Consider the following 19191-nt stretch of genomic DNA (forward strand, 5'->3'; position numbering starts at 1 on the left):
ACACTTTTTGTGGCTACTTTTTTTGGTTGTTTGTTTCAGTTTTACATAACAAAGCATTTAAAAAAAAAAATATTCTTTAGTGTCTCCACATTCTGAAAGTCATAGTTTTATTTATTTTTTGGGCGACTGTCGTGTGTAGGGGCTCATTTTTTTCGGGATGAGATGACGGCTTGTTTGGCACTATTTTGGAGTGCGTATGACTTTTTGATCGCTTGCTATTACACTTTTTGTGATGTAAGGTGACAAAAAATGGCTTTTTTTTTTTTTACGTTATTTACCTGAGGGGTTAGGTCATGTGATATTTTTATAGAGATTAGGTTATTACGGATGTGGCGATACCTAATATGTATACTTTTTTTTATTTATGTAAGTTTTACACAATGATTTAATTTTTGAAACAAAAAAAATCATGTTTTTTATTTAGTTTTTGGGCGATTATCTTTTAAAAGTGTTTTTCATAATCAAAAAAAGAAAGTTTCATGTAAAAAAAATTCCCAAAATAAAACACATTAAATTGTGAAAAAAAATAGAAAAAAAATAAAAAACAGACATATTGGGCTAAAACAAAAAGTGCAACACCAAGTGATCAAAAAGGATAATGCCCCACAAAATAGTACCGATTAAACCGTCATCTCATCCCACAAAAGATGAGACCCTACATAAAACAATCGGGCAAATAATAAAAAAAAACTATGTCTCCCGAAATATGGAGACTCTAAAACATGATTTTTTTTTTTGTCACCCAAAAATTGAACCACAATCTTCACGAAGTGAAAATCGAAAAAACTTTATTGACAATTTATAATAAGTACATGCATAGTAACAAGAGGCAGCACAAAGGTGGAACACAAGGATGAGGAAAAGGACCCAAGAGGGGGCAGAGAGGTCAGCACACCAAAAACAGGGAAAAGGATAATGCTAATGAAAAGCACCAAGACGCCTGTAAGCAGTAAGCCCCGGACAAAAGCTGCAACAGAGTCAAATATGAGGGCAAAAGCTTGATGGTTAGAAAAAAATATTCATACCCTGGATGGTGTGTTGATCTCTCAGCCGCCTCCTGGCGAAACGGCGTTGGCGAAGATTGTGGTTCAATTTTTGGGTGATATTGGTGGCTCCACGTTTCCACGAGTCAATATTTTCGTGATTTATTTCTGTCTGGTAATAATTGGGTGGCCATGATTTTTTTTGTGTCAAAAATGCTGTTAAAACTTAAATAAATAAATAAAAGTATACATATTAGGTATCGCTGCGTCTGTAAGAGCCTGCTGTATAGAAATATCACATGAACTAACCCTTCAGCCATTTTTGTCACCTTACATCACAAAAAGTGTAATACCAAGCAATAAAAAAGTCATACGCACCCCAAAATCATACCAATCAAACCGTCATCTCATCCCGCAAAAAATGAGACCCTACCTAAGACAATCACCCAAAAAATAAAAAAAACTATGGCTCTAAGAATATGGAGACCCTAAAACAGGGTTGGCCAACCTGCGGCTCTTCAGCTGTTGCAAAAGTACAACTCCCAGCATTCCCATGCCGCCTAAAGCTATCAACCTACAGCAGGGCATGGTGGGAGTTGTAGTTTTACAACAGCTGGAGTGCCGCATGTTGGCCATCCCTGCACTAAAACATTTTTTTTCTTGTTTCAAAAATGCTAATTGTGTAAAATTTAAATAAATAAAAAGTATACATATCAGGTATTGCCACATCCGTAACAACCTGCTGTATAAAAATATCACATGACCGAACTCCTCAGGTGAACACTGTAAAAAATAAATAAATAAAAACTGTGTGAAAAAGGCCATTTTTTGTCACCTTACATCACAAAAAGTGTAATACCAAGCGATCAAAAAGTCATATGCACCCTAAAATAGAACCAATAAAACAGTCATCTCATACCGAAAAAAATGAGCCCCTATATAAGACAGTCGCCCAGAAAAATAAAAACTTTGGCTTTCAGAATATGGAGACACAAAAAACAACCCAAAAAAGTAGTCATATTTGGTATTGTTGCGTCCATAACAACCTGCTCTATAAAAATAGTACATGATCTAACCTGTCAGATGAACATCGTAAAAAGCTAAAATTAAAAACTGTGCCAAAACAGCTATTTTTTGTTACCTTGCCTCACAAAAAGTGTAATATAGAGCAACCAAAAATCATATGTACCCTAAAATAGTACCAACAAAACTGCCACCTTATAGTTTCCAAAATGGGGTTACTTTTCTGGAGTTTCTACTTTAGGGGTGCATCAATGGGTCTTCAAATGTGACATGGCTAGAGATGGCCTTGCGGTTCGTGCGCACCATGATTTTTTGCATAGTGCCAAACTTTGACCCATGATACATCCATCAGGTGGGACAGGACAGCCAATTGAGACATTTCAGCACATGGACACACCCCCAACCCTATAACAGAACCCGATCTGGCAGCCATTTTACATTGTGTTTTGCCAGTGTAGGGAGAGGTTGCATTTTGGAGCAGGTACAGTTAGGGACACCAAACGCTAGCTAATAGGGCCACAAAAGTCCTTTTAAGGACTGGTATAGGTGTGCTATCGATAGGCGTGATATAGAGGGGTGTGATATACTTAAAATATACTTTATAACATAGAAATTATACTATAGTGTATTTGTATTGTGCAGCAGGTGTGCGGTTCTGCTGCGATACCGCAGCTAGATAGAGGGACAAACGCTATTGGAGTAACTAACTGCAACTGGTGTGATATACCTGTTGCCCCAAAAAAAACTGCTTGAGGGCTGCAATATACTTTCTTCCACAAAATCCTAATTGAGGGGTGCTATATACCTGCTTCCACAAAATACTGATTGAGGCGTGCCATATACCTGTTTCTGCCAAATACTGATTGAGGGGTGCCATATACCTGTTTCCGCCAAATACTGATTGAGGGGTGTCATATACCTTCTACCACAAAATACTGATTGAGGGGTGCTATAGATATATACCTTCTTCCACCAAATACTGATTGAGGGCTGCAATACACCTGCTTCCACAAAATACTGATTGAGGGGTGCCATATACCTGTTTCCGCCAAATACTGATTGAGTGGTACTATATACATGTTTCTGCCAAATAGTGATTAAGGGGTGCCATATACCTTCTTCCACAAAATACTGATTTAGGGATGCTATTGCTATATACCTTATATTCTCAAACTGGGGGCTTTAGACAGGACTTTACATAAAGGCAGACCCCTCCCCTCTCCGGTTTTGACGATCCTTTCTAAACAGACTGTAACCTTGTACATTAACTGCCCAGTCATAGCTATCATCCAGCGATGTCTCAGTTATTCTCACTATGTCATAGTCCTCCTCACACATCACTAATTCAAGTTCCCCAGTTTTATTAATCAGGCTTCTGGCATTAGTGTACATACAATTAAGAGTTTTATGTATATTTTTTATCCTACACCTTTCCTTCTGAACTGTTCTAGTCCCTCCTTCCATTCCTCCCCCAGTCCCACTACCTTGCCCCCGGTCTCTATCTACACTATCTTCCCATCCTATAACATAATTACCCTCCCCCCAGTCCTTAGTTTAAACACTCCTCCAACCTTCTAGCCATCTTTCCCCTAACATAGTTGCCCCTTCCCCATTGAGGTGCAGCCCATCCCTACGTTTTAGATACTCAATTTGCGATTCCAAACGGGTAATTTCCTCACATTTTGAACAATGATATACACCCTCGAACTTCTGTCCCAGGACTGCATACATCAGACAAGATGTGAACTAGACTGCGCTGTCAATAATGGAACACATACTAAATGGGGATTACACAACGAAAGCGAAAAATACAATAGAATGCAGTAATAAGAAACTGATCTACTGCAGTCACCCACTGAAGTTCCTGAATCTGAAGTCACCTAATCTTAAGTCACACACTTATACAACACACACTTAAATCAAACACGTGACATGCAAACTCGCGTTATATGCCTGCTTATACAGTCCTGATCAAAAGTTTAAGACCACTTGAAAAATGGCAAAAGATCATATTTAGCATGGCTGGATCTTAACAAGGTTCCAAGTAGAGCTTCAACATGCAACAAGAAGAAATGGGAGTGAGACAAAACATTTTTTGAGCATTCAATTTAATGAAAACAACGAATAAACTGAAACAGGCTGTTTTTCAGCTGATCAAAAGTTTAGGACCACACCTCCAAAAAAAACAAACCCCCCCCCCCCAAAACAGAAATCCAACTTCCAAACATGAACTCAGTAATGAGTAGCTCCGCCGTTATTGTTTATCACTTCCAAAATTCGTTTCGGCATGCTTGATGCAAGCATTTCCATGAGGTGAGTGGGAACATTTCTCCAAGTGGTGAAGACAGCCGCACGAAGGCCATCTACTGTCTGGAACTGTTGTCCATTTTTGTAAACTTCCCTTGCCATCCATCCCCAAAGGTTCTCAATTGGATTTAGATCAGGGGAACATGCAGGATGGGCCAAAAGAGTGATGTTATTCTCCTGGAAGAAGTCCCTTGTCCTGCGGGCATTGTGTACTGTAGCGTTGTCCTGTTGAAAAACCCAGTCGTTACCACACAGACGAGGGCCCTCAGTCATGAGGAATGCTCTCTGCAACATCTGGACATTGCCAGCGGCTGTTTGATGCCCCTGCACTTCCTGAAGCTCCATTGTTCCACTGAAGGAAAAAGCACCCCATACCATTATGGTGCCCCCTCCACTGTGGCGCGTAGAAAACATCTCAGGTGGGATCAGCTTGTCATGCCAGTAATGTTGGAAACCATCAGAGAATAAAACTTTCTTCCATTTTTGAATGTCCCATGTTTGGTGCTCTCTTGCAAAGTCCAAACGAGCTGTTCTGTGGCGTTCAAGGAGATGAGGTCTTTGAAGACGTTTTTTGTTTTTGAAGCCCTTCAGTCTCAGATGCCGTCTGATGGTTATGGGGCTGCAGTCAGCACCAGTAAGGGCCTTAATTTGGGTCGAGGATCGTCCAGTGTTTTGACGGACAGCCAATTGGATCCTCCGGCTCAGTGCTGATGACATTTTTTTGGGTCTTCCACTTGACTTTTTTGTTCCATAACCCTCAGGATCATTTACTGCGTCCCACCTCAGCAGCGATGGCGCGCTGTGAGAGATCCTGCTTATGCAGTTCAACAACCCGACCACGTTCAAAAAGGGAGAGTTTTTTTGGCTTTGCCATCACAACGTGTGACTACCTGACAGAAAATGACAATGAATCCACATCTTTGCACAAATTTGGCCTTTTAAAGGCATGTGGTCCCAAAATTTGGATCAGCTGAAAAACAGCCTGTTAAAGTTTAATCGTTATTTTCAATTAATTGAATGCTCAAAAAATGTTTTGTCTCACTCTCATTTCTTCTTGTTGCATGTTGAAGCTCTACTTGGAACCTTTTTGAGAGCCAACAATGTAAAATATGATTTTTTGCCATTTTTCAAGTGGTCTTAATATTTTGATCAGGACTGTATAAATGAAGCTCTCAAAACCAGCCTGTTTTTTCCCTCTGGATTCAAAGGACTGGGCTGCCCTCAAGGCTGGCTTTTTACCTCTCCTAATTAGACAGCCACACCCTGGAGAAGAGAAAAAACTATGTTATCACAATATATTCTCAGCTGCTTTGCAATGAACCTTGCAGCAGAAGCAAGTCACAGTGTACAATAAAGTTAGATACAGCCACTCAGCAATGCACACAAATAATTTAGCTCTCAGATACTCCCTCACTTAATCTAAAGTCACACACTTAGGCTGCGTTCACACGGGCGAGATTTCCGCGCGGGTGCAATGCGGTAGGTGAACGCATTGCACCCGCACTGAATCTGGACCCATTCATTTCTATGGGGCTGTTCAGATGAGCGATGATTTTCACGCATCACTTATGCGTTGCGTGAAAATCGCAGCATGCTCTATATTCTGCGTTTTTCACGCAACGCAGGCCCCATAGAAGTGAATGGGGTTGCGTGAAAATCGCAAGCATCCGCAAGCAAGTGCGGATGCGGTGCGATTTTCACGCATGGTTGCTAGGTGACAGTCTATAAACTGTATTACTTTCCCTTATAACATGGTTATAAGGGAAAATAATAGCATTCTGAATACAGAATGCATAGTACAATAGGGCTGGAGGGGTTTAAAAAAATAAACTCATTAACTCACCTTCTCCTCTTGATCTCGAAGTTCCCGGTCTCTTCTTTACTTGAGTTGTGGGCTAAAGGACCTTTGAGTTGAGTTTACTGAGGAGTTGTGGGCTAAAAGACCTTTGGTGACGTCAGATCACATGCTACATCACCGTGGTGATGTACCATGTGATTGGAGCATGTGATCTGACGTCACCAAAGGTCTTTTAGCCCACAACTCATCAGTAAACTCAACTCAAAGGTCCTTTAGCCCACAACTCAAGTAAAAAAGAGACCGGGAACTTCGAGATCAAGAGGAGAAGGTGAGTTAATGAGTTTATTTTTTTAAACCCCTCCAGCCCTATTGTACTATGCATTCTGTATTCAGAATGCTATTATTTTCCCTTATAACCATGTTATAAGGGAAAATAATACAATCTACACTACAACTAACCCAAACCTGAACTTCTGTGAAGAAGTTCGGGTCTGGGTACCAGTGTCGGTTTTTTATCACGCGCGTGCAGAACACATTGCACCCGCGCGATAAAAACTGAACATCGGAACGCAATTGCAGTCAAAACTGACTGCAATTGAATTCCTACTCGCGCGGTTTTGCCGCAACACACCGGGACGCATCCGGACCTAATCCGGACACGCTCGTGTGAACCCAGCCTTATACAACACACACTTAAATTAAACACGCGATGCGCAAACTCGCGTTATATGCCTGCTTATATAAATGGAGCTCTCAAAACCAGCCTGTTTTTTTCCTCTGGATTCAAAATCCCAAATGCTGATTGAGGGCTGTGATACACTTGCTCCCACATAATAATGATTGATGGGTGCCATATACTTTCTTCCACCAAATACTGATTGAGGGGTGCTATTTCTATATACATTTTTCCACCAAATACTGATTGAGGGCTGCGATATACCTTCTTCCACAAATACTGCTCTTCTCTACGGACTTAGGCAGAGGGTCATTTAAAAAATGAAAGGCAGAGGAAGAGGCAGACCGTTCCGCAGGGAAGGTAGGGGTCGGGCAGGTTCACCAGGCCAGAGCCTAAGTGGGAAGTTGGAGAAGGTATGTGCGATAACTTCAAAGGGTGCACCAGAGTTGGTTGAGTGGCTCACTCAGCCTTCTGCTTCTGCACCCTCCTCATCCACTGTATCTGCACCCTCCTCACTCTGCTGTATGCACCCCCAAAGACACCACCACTACCACCATAGCCCCTCCACTCGAGTCAGAGGAATTTTTTTCCCATCCATTCCCAGACCTTACCAATGTGCAGCCATTCTTGGCATCGGATGTGGAAGAGGAGGTATAAACGGTTGCCACCCAGCGGTCTGACGACAGTACCCAGATCAGCCCAAGGAGGGTGATCCCCGCTGTTGCTGCCTACTCCGAGATCTCTAATGTCAGTAGTGGTGAAGGTAACGATTAGTGTTGAGCGCGAACATTCGAATAGCAAATTTTTATCGCGAATATCGCCACTTCGAGAATTCGCAAATATTTAGAATATAGTGCTGTATATTTGTTATATCGAATATTCTGCATTTTTTTCCACCTGAGCACATGATTTCTCTCTGCTTCTTGCTTGTGGGCCAATGAGAAGGAAGCAATGTCAAGTTCGCAACAATACTTACTGCACCAATCAGTAATCTATAGTCAGATCTGCTAAAATGTGAAGTTGCATGTAGTGCGAAAAAATATTCTAATCTCTGCCCATTAGCGCAATCGCGAATATATTGGAGCACTTGACTCTATCTGCATATAAAGCTATTGTAATGTACTGACGTGCCAACCATTTTCTCCAGTCTCAGGAGAAACTCATGAAATTTCTAGCAGCTTGAAAAATGTAGCCAAAGTAACCCACGCCTGTATTTCGCATTTTGAATTCGCATTACGCGATTTTTACATTGACAATTTTTTGCATTCAATTAAATCTTAAATTTGCGAATATATGACGAATATTCAGCAAAATATTCGTGAAATATTGCGAATTCAAATATAGCCCCTGCCGCTTATCACCAGTGACGATGATGACGTGTCAATGGATGTCACGTGGGTGCCCACAAGAGAGGAAGAGGAGGGGAGTTCAGAGGGAGAGATGGAGCAGCAGATAGAGAGGAGAAGCAGGCAGAACTCGCAGTGCTCAGAAGGCAAAAAGCAGACTGGAAATGTATCTGGAGCGAGCCATCCACCATGCACGGTCACATCTTGCACTCCCAGGACGCCGGCACATGGCTCCACAGTGTGGGATTTTTTTAACGTGTCTGCTGCTTATAATAGTGTTGCCATCTGCAGCCTGTGCTGTCAACTCATAAGTCTCAGTAAGCCCAACATTCACCTAGGGACGACCGCCTTAAGAAGGCACCCGGCCTCCCATTATCGAGCCGAGTGGGCGCAACACCGTCAGAACCCACAAAGCCACACTCCTGTCGCTCCACATCCTGCCTCTTCTCCTTCTCCTCTCTTCGCCCATTTGTCCTCCACTCCACCTTCCACCGCGCCGTCTTCGCGTTCATCTGGCACAAGGCAGGCTTCCGTGGCCCAAATGTTCGAGCGTAAAAAAAAAAAAAATGATGATGCTGGATAATCCTCCATAATAATAATGAGGGAGTTTGTGGTACATCTGAAGTAGGCCTCGGAGCTGTACTCTCTCAGGACATCAATGGGGAGGAACATCCCGTTGTTTTCCTGATCCGCAAACTCACCCCAGCCGAGACTAGGTACAGTATAGTTGAGAGAGAGTGCCTGGCCATCAAGTGGGCACTCGAGTCTCTCCACTATTATCTGTTGGGGAGAAAGTTCCATCTGGTGACCGACCACTCCCTCTCAAGTGGATGAGCCAAGCCAAAAAGAGGAATGCTCGGGTCACCAGGTGGTTTTTGTCTCTACAGAACTTCAAGTTTTCCGTGGAACATAGGGCAGGCAGGTTACAGGGAAATGCAGATGCCCTGTCCCGGGTAAACTGTCTGGTGGGTGTTCACCCCTCAGGGTTGAACAAACGGGGGAGGTATGCAGGAAAGCGCAAGGGGCCGTCATTGACGGAAGATATGGGTCACTGAGGTTCCTGGCCTCGGTGAGGTAAGAGCCGGTAACTTTAAGTGTCAGCAGCAGCTAGTGCTAAATGACACTATTGGTTATTTGGTGTGGCTGTAAAACCGATCTGGGCCGGCTCTTACTGGGAGCACCCAAAGTGCAGGGTGGGTGGCTGTTCCCCATGTTCCAGGCTGGGTTTTGGTTAGGGATATTAAACCCACCAGCAGTCTCAGCTGTGTGTGGATTATCCTCCATTTCACAGTGAATATCTGTGGAGTCTCTGTGGTTTGGGATCTGCAATTTGTGTGCCGTACTAAAGGGCTGAGAGCCGTATTGCTGGGAAGTAGCTCCTAAAGCCTGTTGGGGACTGCTACTGCCAAAACCGCTGAAAAGGTAAATGCTTTTTGTTTTGTGGACTTGCCATGGTGTGAATGAACACCAAGATGACAAACTGTCATTTTTGTGTGAATAAACAGTGAACTGTTTAAGTCAAAGACTTTGTTTTTGCCTCTGTACTGCATCTGTTAGTCTGCCTACCAGAGCGAAATCCCCACAGGGGGCATGTTTTCTACTGGAGCACATTATGGGGGTTTTATTACTATTGAGGGGAATAATAGTGGGCATTAGTACTACTGGGGGCACTATAGGCAGGAGTATTACTGGGGCATACTGTGAGGGCTTTATTACTGCTGGGGGGCAAATTTGTACTACTGGGACACTATAAGAGTATGTATTTACTACTTGAGCATACTGTGGTGAGTGTAATGCCAATGGAGCATTATGGTGGGCTTTTCATCAACTGTGGAGCACTGTGATGGGTTTATTACTACTGGAGGCACTATATTGGGCTTTATTACTACTGGAGGCACTGTGGTGGGCTTAATTATTACTGGGTCACTATAGGGAGTTTTAATACTACTGGGGGTACTATAAGGGTCTATATTTACTACTGGGGCACACTGTGGGGACATGACTACTACTGAAGGGCACAGTGGTGGACTTTATTAATAATGGGGACAGTCTAGATGGCTTTAGTTCTACAAGTGCACTATAGATGAGCATTATTATTTCTGGGACCCCTATGGGTGCAATATTACTATTTGGGCATTATGATGGCTCTATAGGGGGAATTATTACTACTGAAGAGTATAATGTGGGTTTTACTACTACTGAGGGCACTGTAATGGGAGGTACTACTATGAGATATTATGGTGGGCTTTATTACTTCTGGGGACTATGGGGGACATGATTACTAGTATGTGCCCTATAGGGGCATTATTATTTCTGGGGCACAATAGAGGACATTATTACTATTGGACACTCTAGGAGATAATTATTACTATAATTGAGACTTTTGGGAGCAGTATTGCTGCAGGCACCCTGGCGCAGTATCAGCTTATTTTGTGGGGACACTAGGTTTACGACACTATTACTCTCAGGGGCACTTGCATTTGCTAGGAACAATTATTTTTGAGGACACTGTGTGGCAATAATTATTGAAGGAGGAACTATCTGTTTCTGCAGTATAGTATTGGGGTGGAAGGACTGGGTATTCAGAAGGTGGGAAGGATGATGGAAAAGTATGAACCTGAGATATCTGTGTGGCAAACTCTCTACACAGACGAGACATCCATATAAGATGAGACGTCACTGGATGTAATAGGTATGTAGTGATGTATTATCCTGTTTATCTGTTAGTCTGGGATGTGGGATAATAAAAAATAGTATTGAGGTAGTCAGTTCAAACTTTTTGTCATTAGGGGGTACTCAGTGTGAAAAGGTTGAAAACTACTAATTTGCTGATTTATGTCTTAGAGTTTTTTGGATGTATTGTGACTGCCATTAATTCTTGTAGGTTAGATATTAATGAGAAGGCTTCTCAACAACTGATTTTTCATTATAGAATATTTACATAGTATACGCATTAAAATCATTATTTATAGTTTTGATGCTTTATCTGTTCTATCCTTAGTCATTTGAAAGAAGGTTTGTTATTTGTTCTTGTACTTGAAGTTTAGATTTTTTTAAGTTTCTCTACAAAACATCCTGTTAACGCATGTCCTTCTCTAAAAATGCTCCTTTTCTAAAAATAAAGGACTATTGGGAGCCACAGTGGCGACTGGTCTTGAAAACTGAGAGACTGTTGGCCAGTTTTGTTGTTTCGGGTTGCCACAAGTTACAGCCTCATCTGGATGGCCACTCTTGTGAGGACTCCGCCCATCATCAACAACCTTTTATGCCCCAGTTCATTGTTTTATCCCCTTTCTCAGGTTACTTCAGAGCCTCATTGAACTATTATGCTGCTGTTTTATGTGCTTTTATATAACATTTTATACCTTCCATGGGATTACAATTAACTTTATTGTTCCTGTGGATTACAATTGACTTTTACCTCTTTCCAGAGAATTCTACATCAAGCACTTCAAAGAAAAAGGACTTAAAGGGGTTATCCCATCATAATGATCACTGTTAAATCAGTTAATGATTTGACAGTGATCATTTTTGTAAATATACTTGATTAACAAATTCCCACCGTTTAGGAGAAAATTCATCCCCACTTACCTTATTGTTGTGACTCGGTCTCCCCTGGTTACGGCCACCACTCTTCTCCAGAATCCCGATGGTCGCGCTTGCTCAGAAGACTTCTTCTTTTCTCCCGGCTGGCTGCTCGCTGTCCTGAACGCGCACGCTGCCGCGCATGCGCGACGGTGACTTCTTCCCGGCCAGAATAGTACAGAGCTGCAAACGCGCACGCTGGCTCTGTACTATACTGGTCACATGGCGCATGCGCGGCAGCGTGCGCGTTCAGTCCAGCGCCGCGGCCCGGCCAGGAGAAGACTTCAATCAAGATGAAGCCCGCCCCCAGCCAGAATCCAGGAAGTGAACGGCGCGGTGGCAGCAGGTAAGTATAAAAAGGGGAAGTGGGATAACCCCTTTAAGCCATATTTGAGCGTATTATTGCACTAATAAATGCATAACGTTTTTCTATTATGTCTACAGGTTATGCAACGTTACAAGCTTGTACCTGAGCTCTTTGTGATCTCTATTGCTATATTATTGCACTGTTTATTCACTCAAATTTACAGGTGAAGCAACGTTCAAGTATCATATGCCCATTGTGTGTATTCTTTTCTAGGTGCCGCAATGTGACCTTCATGCACTTATTGTTATATTGCACTAACTTTTGCCTTTAGCCAGATATGTAGCACCTTACTTTTGTGTGCCTTGCTTTACAGCTCTTGTTCTCTCCCCCCTTTATACGGACTGCCTCCATACTAATGGCCTACACCCAGTGTTATATATCCTAGGTACCCAGGGTAGGACCAAGTGGTAAGTCTCAGGCAGGTCCAGTAACTACACAGGTAACCACGCTGCTTCGGGAATGGTTAGAGGAGTTTTTGACCCCTCCTTCCCGTTTTTTATTTGTTCAGGATTGCTCCCATCCTGAGGTGTCTTCAAGGAGTTTCATGGGATTATTATACCCTCCTCCTGTGACATTGCCAGAAGCGCATGGAGAAGCTGATACTTCCCCTTCTGTGCCTTTGCCTAAGGTATGGTGCCTCAAACCTTAGAGCCATTTTAGCTACCCATAGTCACCATAGTGATCGTGCTATAAGCCTTATATTTTGACTTTGGTGCAGGGAAGGGAATACAGGATAAAGCCACCCTTCCATTTGCGGGCATTTCATTACATAATGGTGGGATTACAGAGTAAAGACACCCCCATGCTTTCTTTGGTGTTCAGAGGCCGGAACACTTCAAAGTCAGTCAGTAGTGATTGCTTAGTGCAGACGTTTGGTTCACTGGTTAAACCGAGAGGGAAACTGTTACTTAGGACACCCTACTCATGCAGGCAGGAACCTCAGAGTAGCCGTTTTGTGTATGTCTTTGTGTACTACAACACCTTGGGAGGGCCCTGCGATAGTACCCTGTGCACGCTGCAATTGGCGTCACAAACTAACTATAGACTATTAACTACCCATATCCTGGCCCACTGAATAAGTGGGAAATTTTCTGAAAAATGACAAGATTTGCTTCTAAAATTCTAAGTCTTCTAACGTCCACAAAAAATAAAGTGGCATTCACAAAATGATCCAAACATGAAGTAGACATAGGGGGAATGTAAGGTAATAACTATTTTTGGAGTTATTACTATCTATTATAAAAGTAGAGAAATTGAAATTTGCTAATGTTTTTGGTAAATTTGGTATTTTTTTAATAAATAAAAATGAAATTTTTTGACTCAATTTTACCATTGTCATGAAGTAAAATATGTGACGAAAAAACATTCTCAGAATGGCCTGATTAAGTAAAAGCGTTTTAAAGTTATCACCACATTAAGTGACACATGTCAGATTTGCAAAAAATGGCCTGGTCCTTAAGGTGAAAATTAGCAAGGTCCTTAAGGGGTTAAAAGATAAATGGAAGCTAATTGTGTGGTTGTTTTTAACTAGGTGATCCTCAGCTTGTATGTCTTTTATAGTGCTTTAAGTTTATTGCTTAAATAAGACCAAATATGTTTTCCTGTAGATTCATTCTGCTCCATTTCTGAAGGGTAATAATGGTCATGGAGAAGAACATGTTTTCCTTATTTTTTCTTTGAGTACTGTATGGCAGCATGATCAAGCACTATGGGATATATAATTTGAATCCTACAAAGAAAAAAATGTGGGGGATTCAGTCAGCACAACCCTATATGCAGGTGCACATCGCTATGGCGAAATACATATACAAAGAAAAGAACACAAATGCAATAGCACTCTGCGACCAGCACTCCGCCCTGCCTCCATGCTGGATGTTGAATGAGGCATTGGTGTACATTTTGGCCAAAGCGTAATAAGCCACTCACCACGTCAAGGTCGCCTCTATGAGTGGTCCCTAACACTAGTTCCTACCTGTTTATGGGCCATGACAGCCACACAATTTGAATCCTATATTATGATATTATTTGGGCACAGTACGGTAGTATGTATTATCTGTAAATTCCGTCTGAGGAGTGATCACAGCAATCACAAGCATTTACTGTATGGTGAGTTATTAATCTATGTCATATAAGAGTAACACCTGAAACTTTATTTAATTTGTATTTTTACCAAGAGTGTATATTTTGTTCAAGAAAAACCAGAGCCCCAAGTCAAATGAGAAGTTTGAGACGATAATAGAACAAAAACACAGTAATTTAATCAGAGCCATACTCAAAATATGGACATCTATACACATATCTTATATCTTACATAGTTTTCTATGTCCTTTAAAATAAAGTTCATCAATTGAAACATCAATTTTTCCTGAGTGCAGAAAACACATATTTGTACGATACCAAGTGAACTATACTGGAGTTTATGTAATTTATTGGTTTGGTTTTCTGTTTACATACTTTCTCAGAAGATTTCACTTCAAAAGCCTTAGATGGCAGGTCACATGCTGCAGGAAAGGGGGATAGTTTGTCAGATAATGCCGTCCACCCCTGCACGTACACATCTCCAATTTAAGGATGATCTAATTTTGCTTTTCTCATTAAGCAACAGAAAAGCTAGATTCGGGCCTGACTGATGGCTCCATTTGAAATTGTCATGTGAATATAAATGTGAATATAAATGTGTCATGTGAGTATAAATACAGTGTTGTTATCTTTATAAAAGCCATCTCATAGTCTTACATAGTGCAAGTAAAAAATATACTGTACATGCTCGTTTTAACCATCTGTTGATTCTTCTAATAGTTTTCTTATAGCTGGCCATATTAAGTGAAGAAGTAGCAATTGCAGATTCCTTTTTTTTTTTTATCTTGCAGATTGGGTGGAATTTACCCCATATGAGATAGGAATGGCAAAATATGGCACATTCATGTCTCCAGAAATTTTTGGAAGTAAATTTTATATGGGCACGGTTATAAAGAGATATGAGGAATATCCACTGCACTTTTTTATGGGTATGTAAGCAATTTGGCAAACAATATTACTAGAGATAGTGTTCTTCAAATTATACAATGGTATAAATTCTTTAAAAAAAACAAAAAACTGATAAGTGTGTTAATTGAAGACAAGTACACTCTGTGAGTTAGAGCTGTAAACCTTTTTAGATCATGCATAGACTGTGTAATGTTAATAACCATTGTGAGTTTAATGTAGTGAAAGATTAATTGCAGCATACACAATGGTCTGTTAGTCATGGTCCGTATTTGATAAGTATTTTTCATTAGTATTTGTAAGCCAAAACCAGGATTGGGTCCAAAACACAAGTCTGTACATTAGGCACTTGATCCTAGCCTGGGATTATAACCCAGAGTGCATGTTTGAGTCTGAATGTCTCGCTATCGCTATTGTGATTATCCATTTAGCCTCCTTTGCTGGCTGGATTTATTTTTCCATCACATTATACACTGCTCGTGTCCATGGTTATGATGAACCTACAATCCATCAGTGGTGGCCGTCTTGCACACTATAGGACAAAGCGCCAGCCTATGCGGAACCCCACAGTCCCAGCCACTAGAGAGGCCGGGACCTTTTTCTATTGAGCAGCACAGTGTCTCAGTGGTTAGCATTGGTGCCTTCCAGGGCTGGGGTCCAAGGTTTGAATCCGACCAAGAACAACATTTGCATGGAGGTTGTATGTTCTCCCCGTGTTTGTGTAGGTTTCTTCCAGGTTCGCCAGTTTCCTCCCACACTCCAAAGGCACACTCATAACCCCTGGAGACGAGCAGTGTATAATGTGATTGAAAAATTAATCAATCCAGCAGAAAAGGCAACATGGACAAGCACAGAACATTAGTAAGTGTCTTGTATTAACTTTGTCTACATGGTAAATGCCATTTGGTGAAGTGAGACAACCCCTTTAAGGATGTTAAATTACCACGTGTGCTAATCAACAAATAATCTCTGGTCATTAAAAGGGTTATTCAGTAACAGATATTGATAACCTATCTTTTGGACACCCAAACCTCTTGCCAATCAGCTGTTAGAAGAGGTTGGGCACTCCGTGAGCACTGCGGCATCTTCCTAAGCCATGTGACATCACTCACTGCACATCGGTCACATAGCCTAGTTGCAGCTCAGCCCCATTAAAGTGAATGGGTCTGGGCTGCAATATCAAGCACAGTCGCTATACAATGTATGGCACTGTGCTTGGGAGAGATGCTGGGAATTGGTTGCACTCACCAGAGCTCCTGTGAGCGCAGTGGTTCCCTGTAACAGCTGATCACTGGGGGTGCTGGGTGTTGCACCCGGCCGATCTAAGAAATGATGACCTATCCTGAGGTCCTATCGGCGTCATTTGTACGCCCACAAGTACACGCAGCCCTATTATAGATTTTCCTGCTTGGGAATGACATGATAGTTTAGTAGGGATGAGTGGACCCGTGGATGTTCGGGTTCGTCGGGTTCAGCCGAACTTCGGGTTGAAGTCAATGGGGACCCGAGCTTTGGTGCACTAAAATGGCTGTAAAATAGTCATAGTAAGGGCTAGAGGGCTGCAAAAGGAAGCAAAATGGGATAAGAGCAGGAAAATTGCCCTGCAAACATGTGGATAGGGAAATAACTTAAAATAACAATAGAAAAAAATTTAAAAAAAATCTGGAAGCAGCGGTGGAGGAGGAGATAGCAAAGACTGTTTTTGTTTTTTTGTTTTTTTTTCCCCTTTATTTATATTTTTTTTATAAATTTGGGAAGGTCCCAAAACATTTAAAAATGGAAAAGAGAACGCAAAGAGAGAGTGTGCTGGAGTATGACAATAGCTGGGTGCGGCCGGTACACTTGTCTATTCAGCACAAGGTACGGATAAGTCCTGTGGGATCCATGGCTGGTTCATTTTAATGAACGTGAGCTTGTCCACATTGGCTGTGGACAGGCGGCTGCGCTTGTCTGTGATCACCCCCCTGCCATTCTAAACACACTGTCACGATTCTAGTGGAATACTGCTGGAATCCAATGGCAGGGACAAGGCCTGTACACAGGAAATACCGGAGTCTTGAATAGGAGGTTGCAGGACTGAAGGCTGTAGCAGAGCCAAGCAGGCGGAGCCGTAACCGGTAGCAACAGTGCAGGACCGAAGGATGCAGCAGAGCCAGGCAGGCGGAGCCGTTACCGGTAGCAACGGTGCAGGACCGAAGGATGCAGAAGAGCCGAGGTTAGACGAGCAATGGGTCAGGGCAGGCGGCACAGGAACGTAGTCAAGCAATCCGGGTCGGCAACAGGAGGTAGCAGGATGTCACAAAGTAGCAGGGTAAACCACAAGTAGGAGGAACAAACCAGAGAGCTAGTTCCAAGCAAGAGGACTGCACGAGAAGAAGCTAAACACAATACTCAAGCAATTAGTAACAGGCTTGAGAGGTTTAAATGTGAAACAGGAAGTAAGATGGCACCCAGCTGAGACACAATCCACCATCTTAACAGAGGGAAAACTTGAGGGCAAGACCATCTGAACTAAACAGACATAGCAGGATGATTCCTGACACACACGTTCGGGCAATACACTGGCCGCAGGGCAGGCCAGCACCTCCAAGGCGTAAAGGGCAAGCTCAGGCCATGTGCCCAATTTGGAGACCAAGAAGTTGAATGGGGCAGACCCATTAGTCAGTACGTGTAGGCGTGTGCAAATGTACTGTTCCACCATGTTGCTGAAATGCTGCCTCCTTCTAAGAGGTTCCGTGTCAGCTGGCGGTGCTGGTTGTCGTGGCGTGCTGACGAGGCTTTTCCACATTTCAGCCATGCTAACCGTCCCTACTTAGGTGCTGGCAGTGCCCCAGCTGCGTTGGCGACTTCTTCCTCCTCCTCTGCCTTCACCTTGTGCTTCCACTGAGCCCCCGCTGTCAGTTAGGAATGCCATCAGCAGTGCATCTACCAGCGTGCGCTTGTACTCTCACATCTTCCGATCACGCTTTAGTGACTGAATTAAGGAAAGCACGTTGTCCTTGTAACAGGGATCCAGCAGGGTGGCCACCCAGTAATCAGCACTGGTTAGAATGTGGGCAACTCGGCGGTCGTTGGACTTTTTTAAAATGCAAAGGAACACTATGTGTCTCCAAGCCCTTTTTAATGTTGCAGATATGCTCCTTAATTCTTGTTTTTAATTTTCTCGTAGTTCTCCCCACATATTGGAGGCCACAAGGGCACGCCAATAGATACAAGACTCCTGTACATTCACACGTAATTTCCCCCTTTATTTTAAAATCAAGATCTTTTTTATTTCAGTTAATTACTTGTACACTTCTGATTCTATTTCCTTTGGCCCTGTTTTTACACGGGAGGCAAAAGCCACACCATGTGAATTTGTTCCCTTTCCTTTTAACGTTTTCGGTTGGAATTAAACTAGGCACTTTCCTGTATATTTTTACAACAGATGGTCAAATCCTTTTCTAGATATCTTTTTCTACAAACAGCTCATGAATGACCTGACTTTGTATTTTATAGGTCACTGTATAATTGCAATAAATTCTCTTGAATTGTCCTTTTGGTATATTTTTTAGCCAGGGGCCATAATGGCAACTGGTAGTTGCAATATATGCGTTTACGTTGGTCTCTTTAAAGAAGGTTTTTGTTTTAAAGACATTGTCATCAATAACAATAGTTATATCTAGGAAGTTAATAGAGGTGGCGCTGATGTTACTCGTAAATTTGAGATTCCAATTATTTTTATTAAGATCTGTAATGAGATTTATCAATCCCTTTTCTCCTTCCCATATAAATAAACAGTCGTAGATATAACGTTTCCAAATCCGCAGTTCTCCATTTAGATTTTTTTTTTCTCTAGGATAGGATTGATTCTTTCTTTTTCCCAGAGGTCCATGAAAAGTTTAGCGAAACTGGGGGTGAATTTCTCCCCCATTGCAGTCCCTGTCTGCTGTAAATAATATGTATTTTGAACCAAAAATAATTGTGACTAAGATAGACGTCTACACCATCTGAAATACATTTTCCTTGTTGATTTAACATTTCAGGATCATTCTTTAATTCCTCCTCAACTGCCCTGAGTCCCAATTCTTTTGGGATAATCGTGTATAATGATGTTACATCTACCGTAGCGAGCCACGTGT

General features: G+C 42.1%; 1 protein-coding gene across 5 annotated transcripts in view; it reads left to right on the forward strand.

Moving 5' to 3' along the window:
* Positions 1 to 19191, forward strand: part of PLA2G4A (phospholipase A2 group IVA) — a 331217-nt gene that overhangs the window by 180948 nt on the left and 131078 nt on the right. For all 5 annotated transcript variants that reach the window (XM_040407269.1, XM_040407267.1, XM_040407268.1 and 2 more), the window contains one exon: positions 14956 to 15093. In XM_040407269.1, coding sequence (XP_040263203.1) covers positions 14956 to 15093 — 138 coding nt within the window. The remainder of the gene's footprint in view (positions 1 to 14955; positions 15094 to 19191) is intronic.

This window comes from Bufo bufo, chromosome 9 (genome assembly GCF_905171765.1).
Source record: "Bufo bufo chromosome 9, aBufBuf1.1, whole genome shotgun sequence".
Taxonomy (NCBI): domain Eukaryota; kingdom Metazoa; phylum Chordata; class Amphibia; order Anura; family Bufonidae; genus Bufo; species Bufo bufo.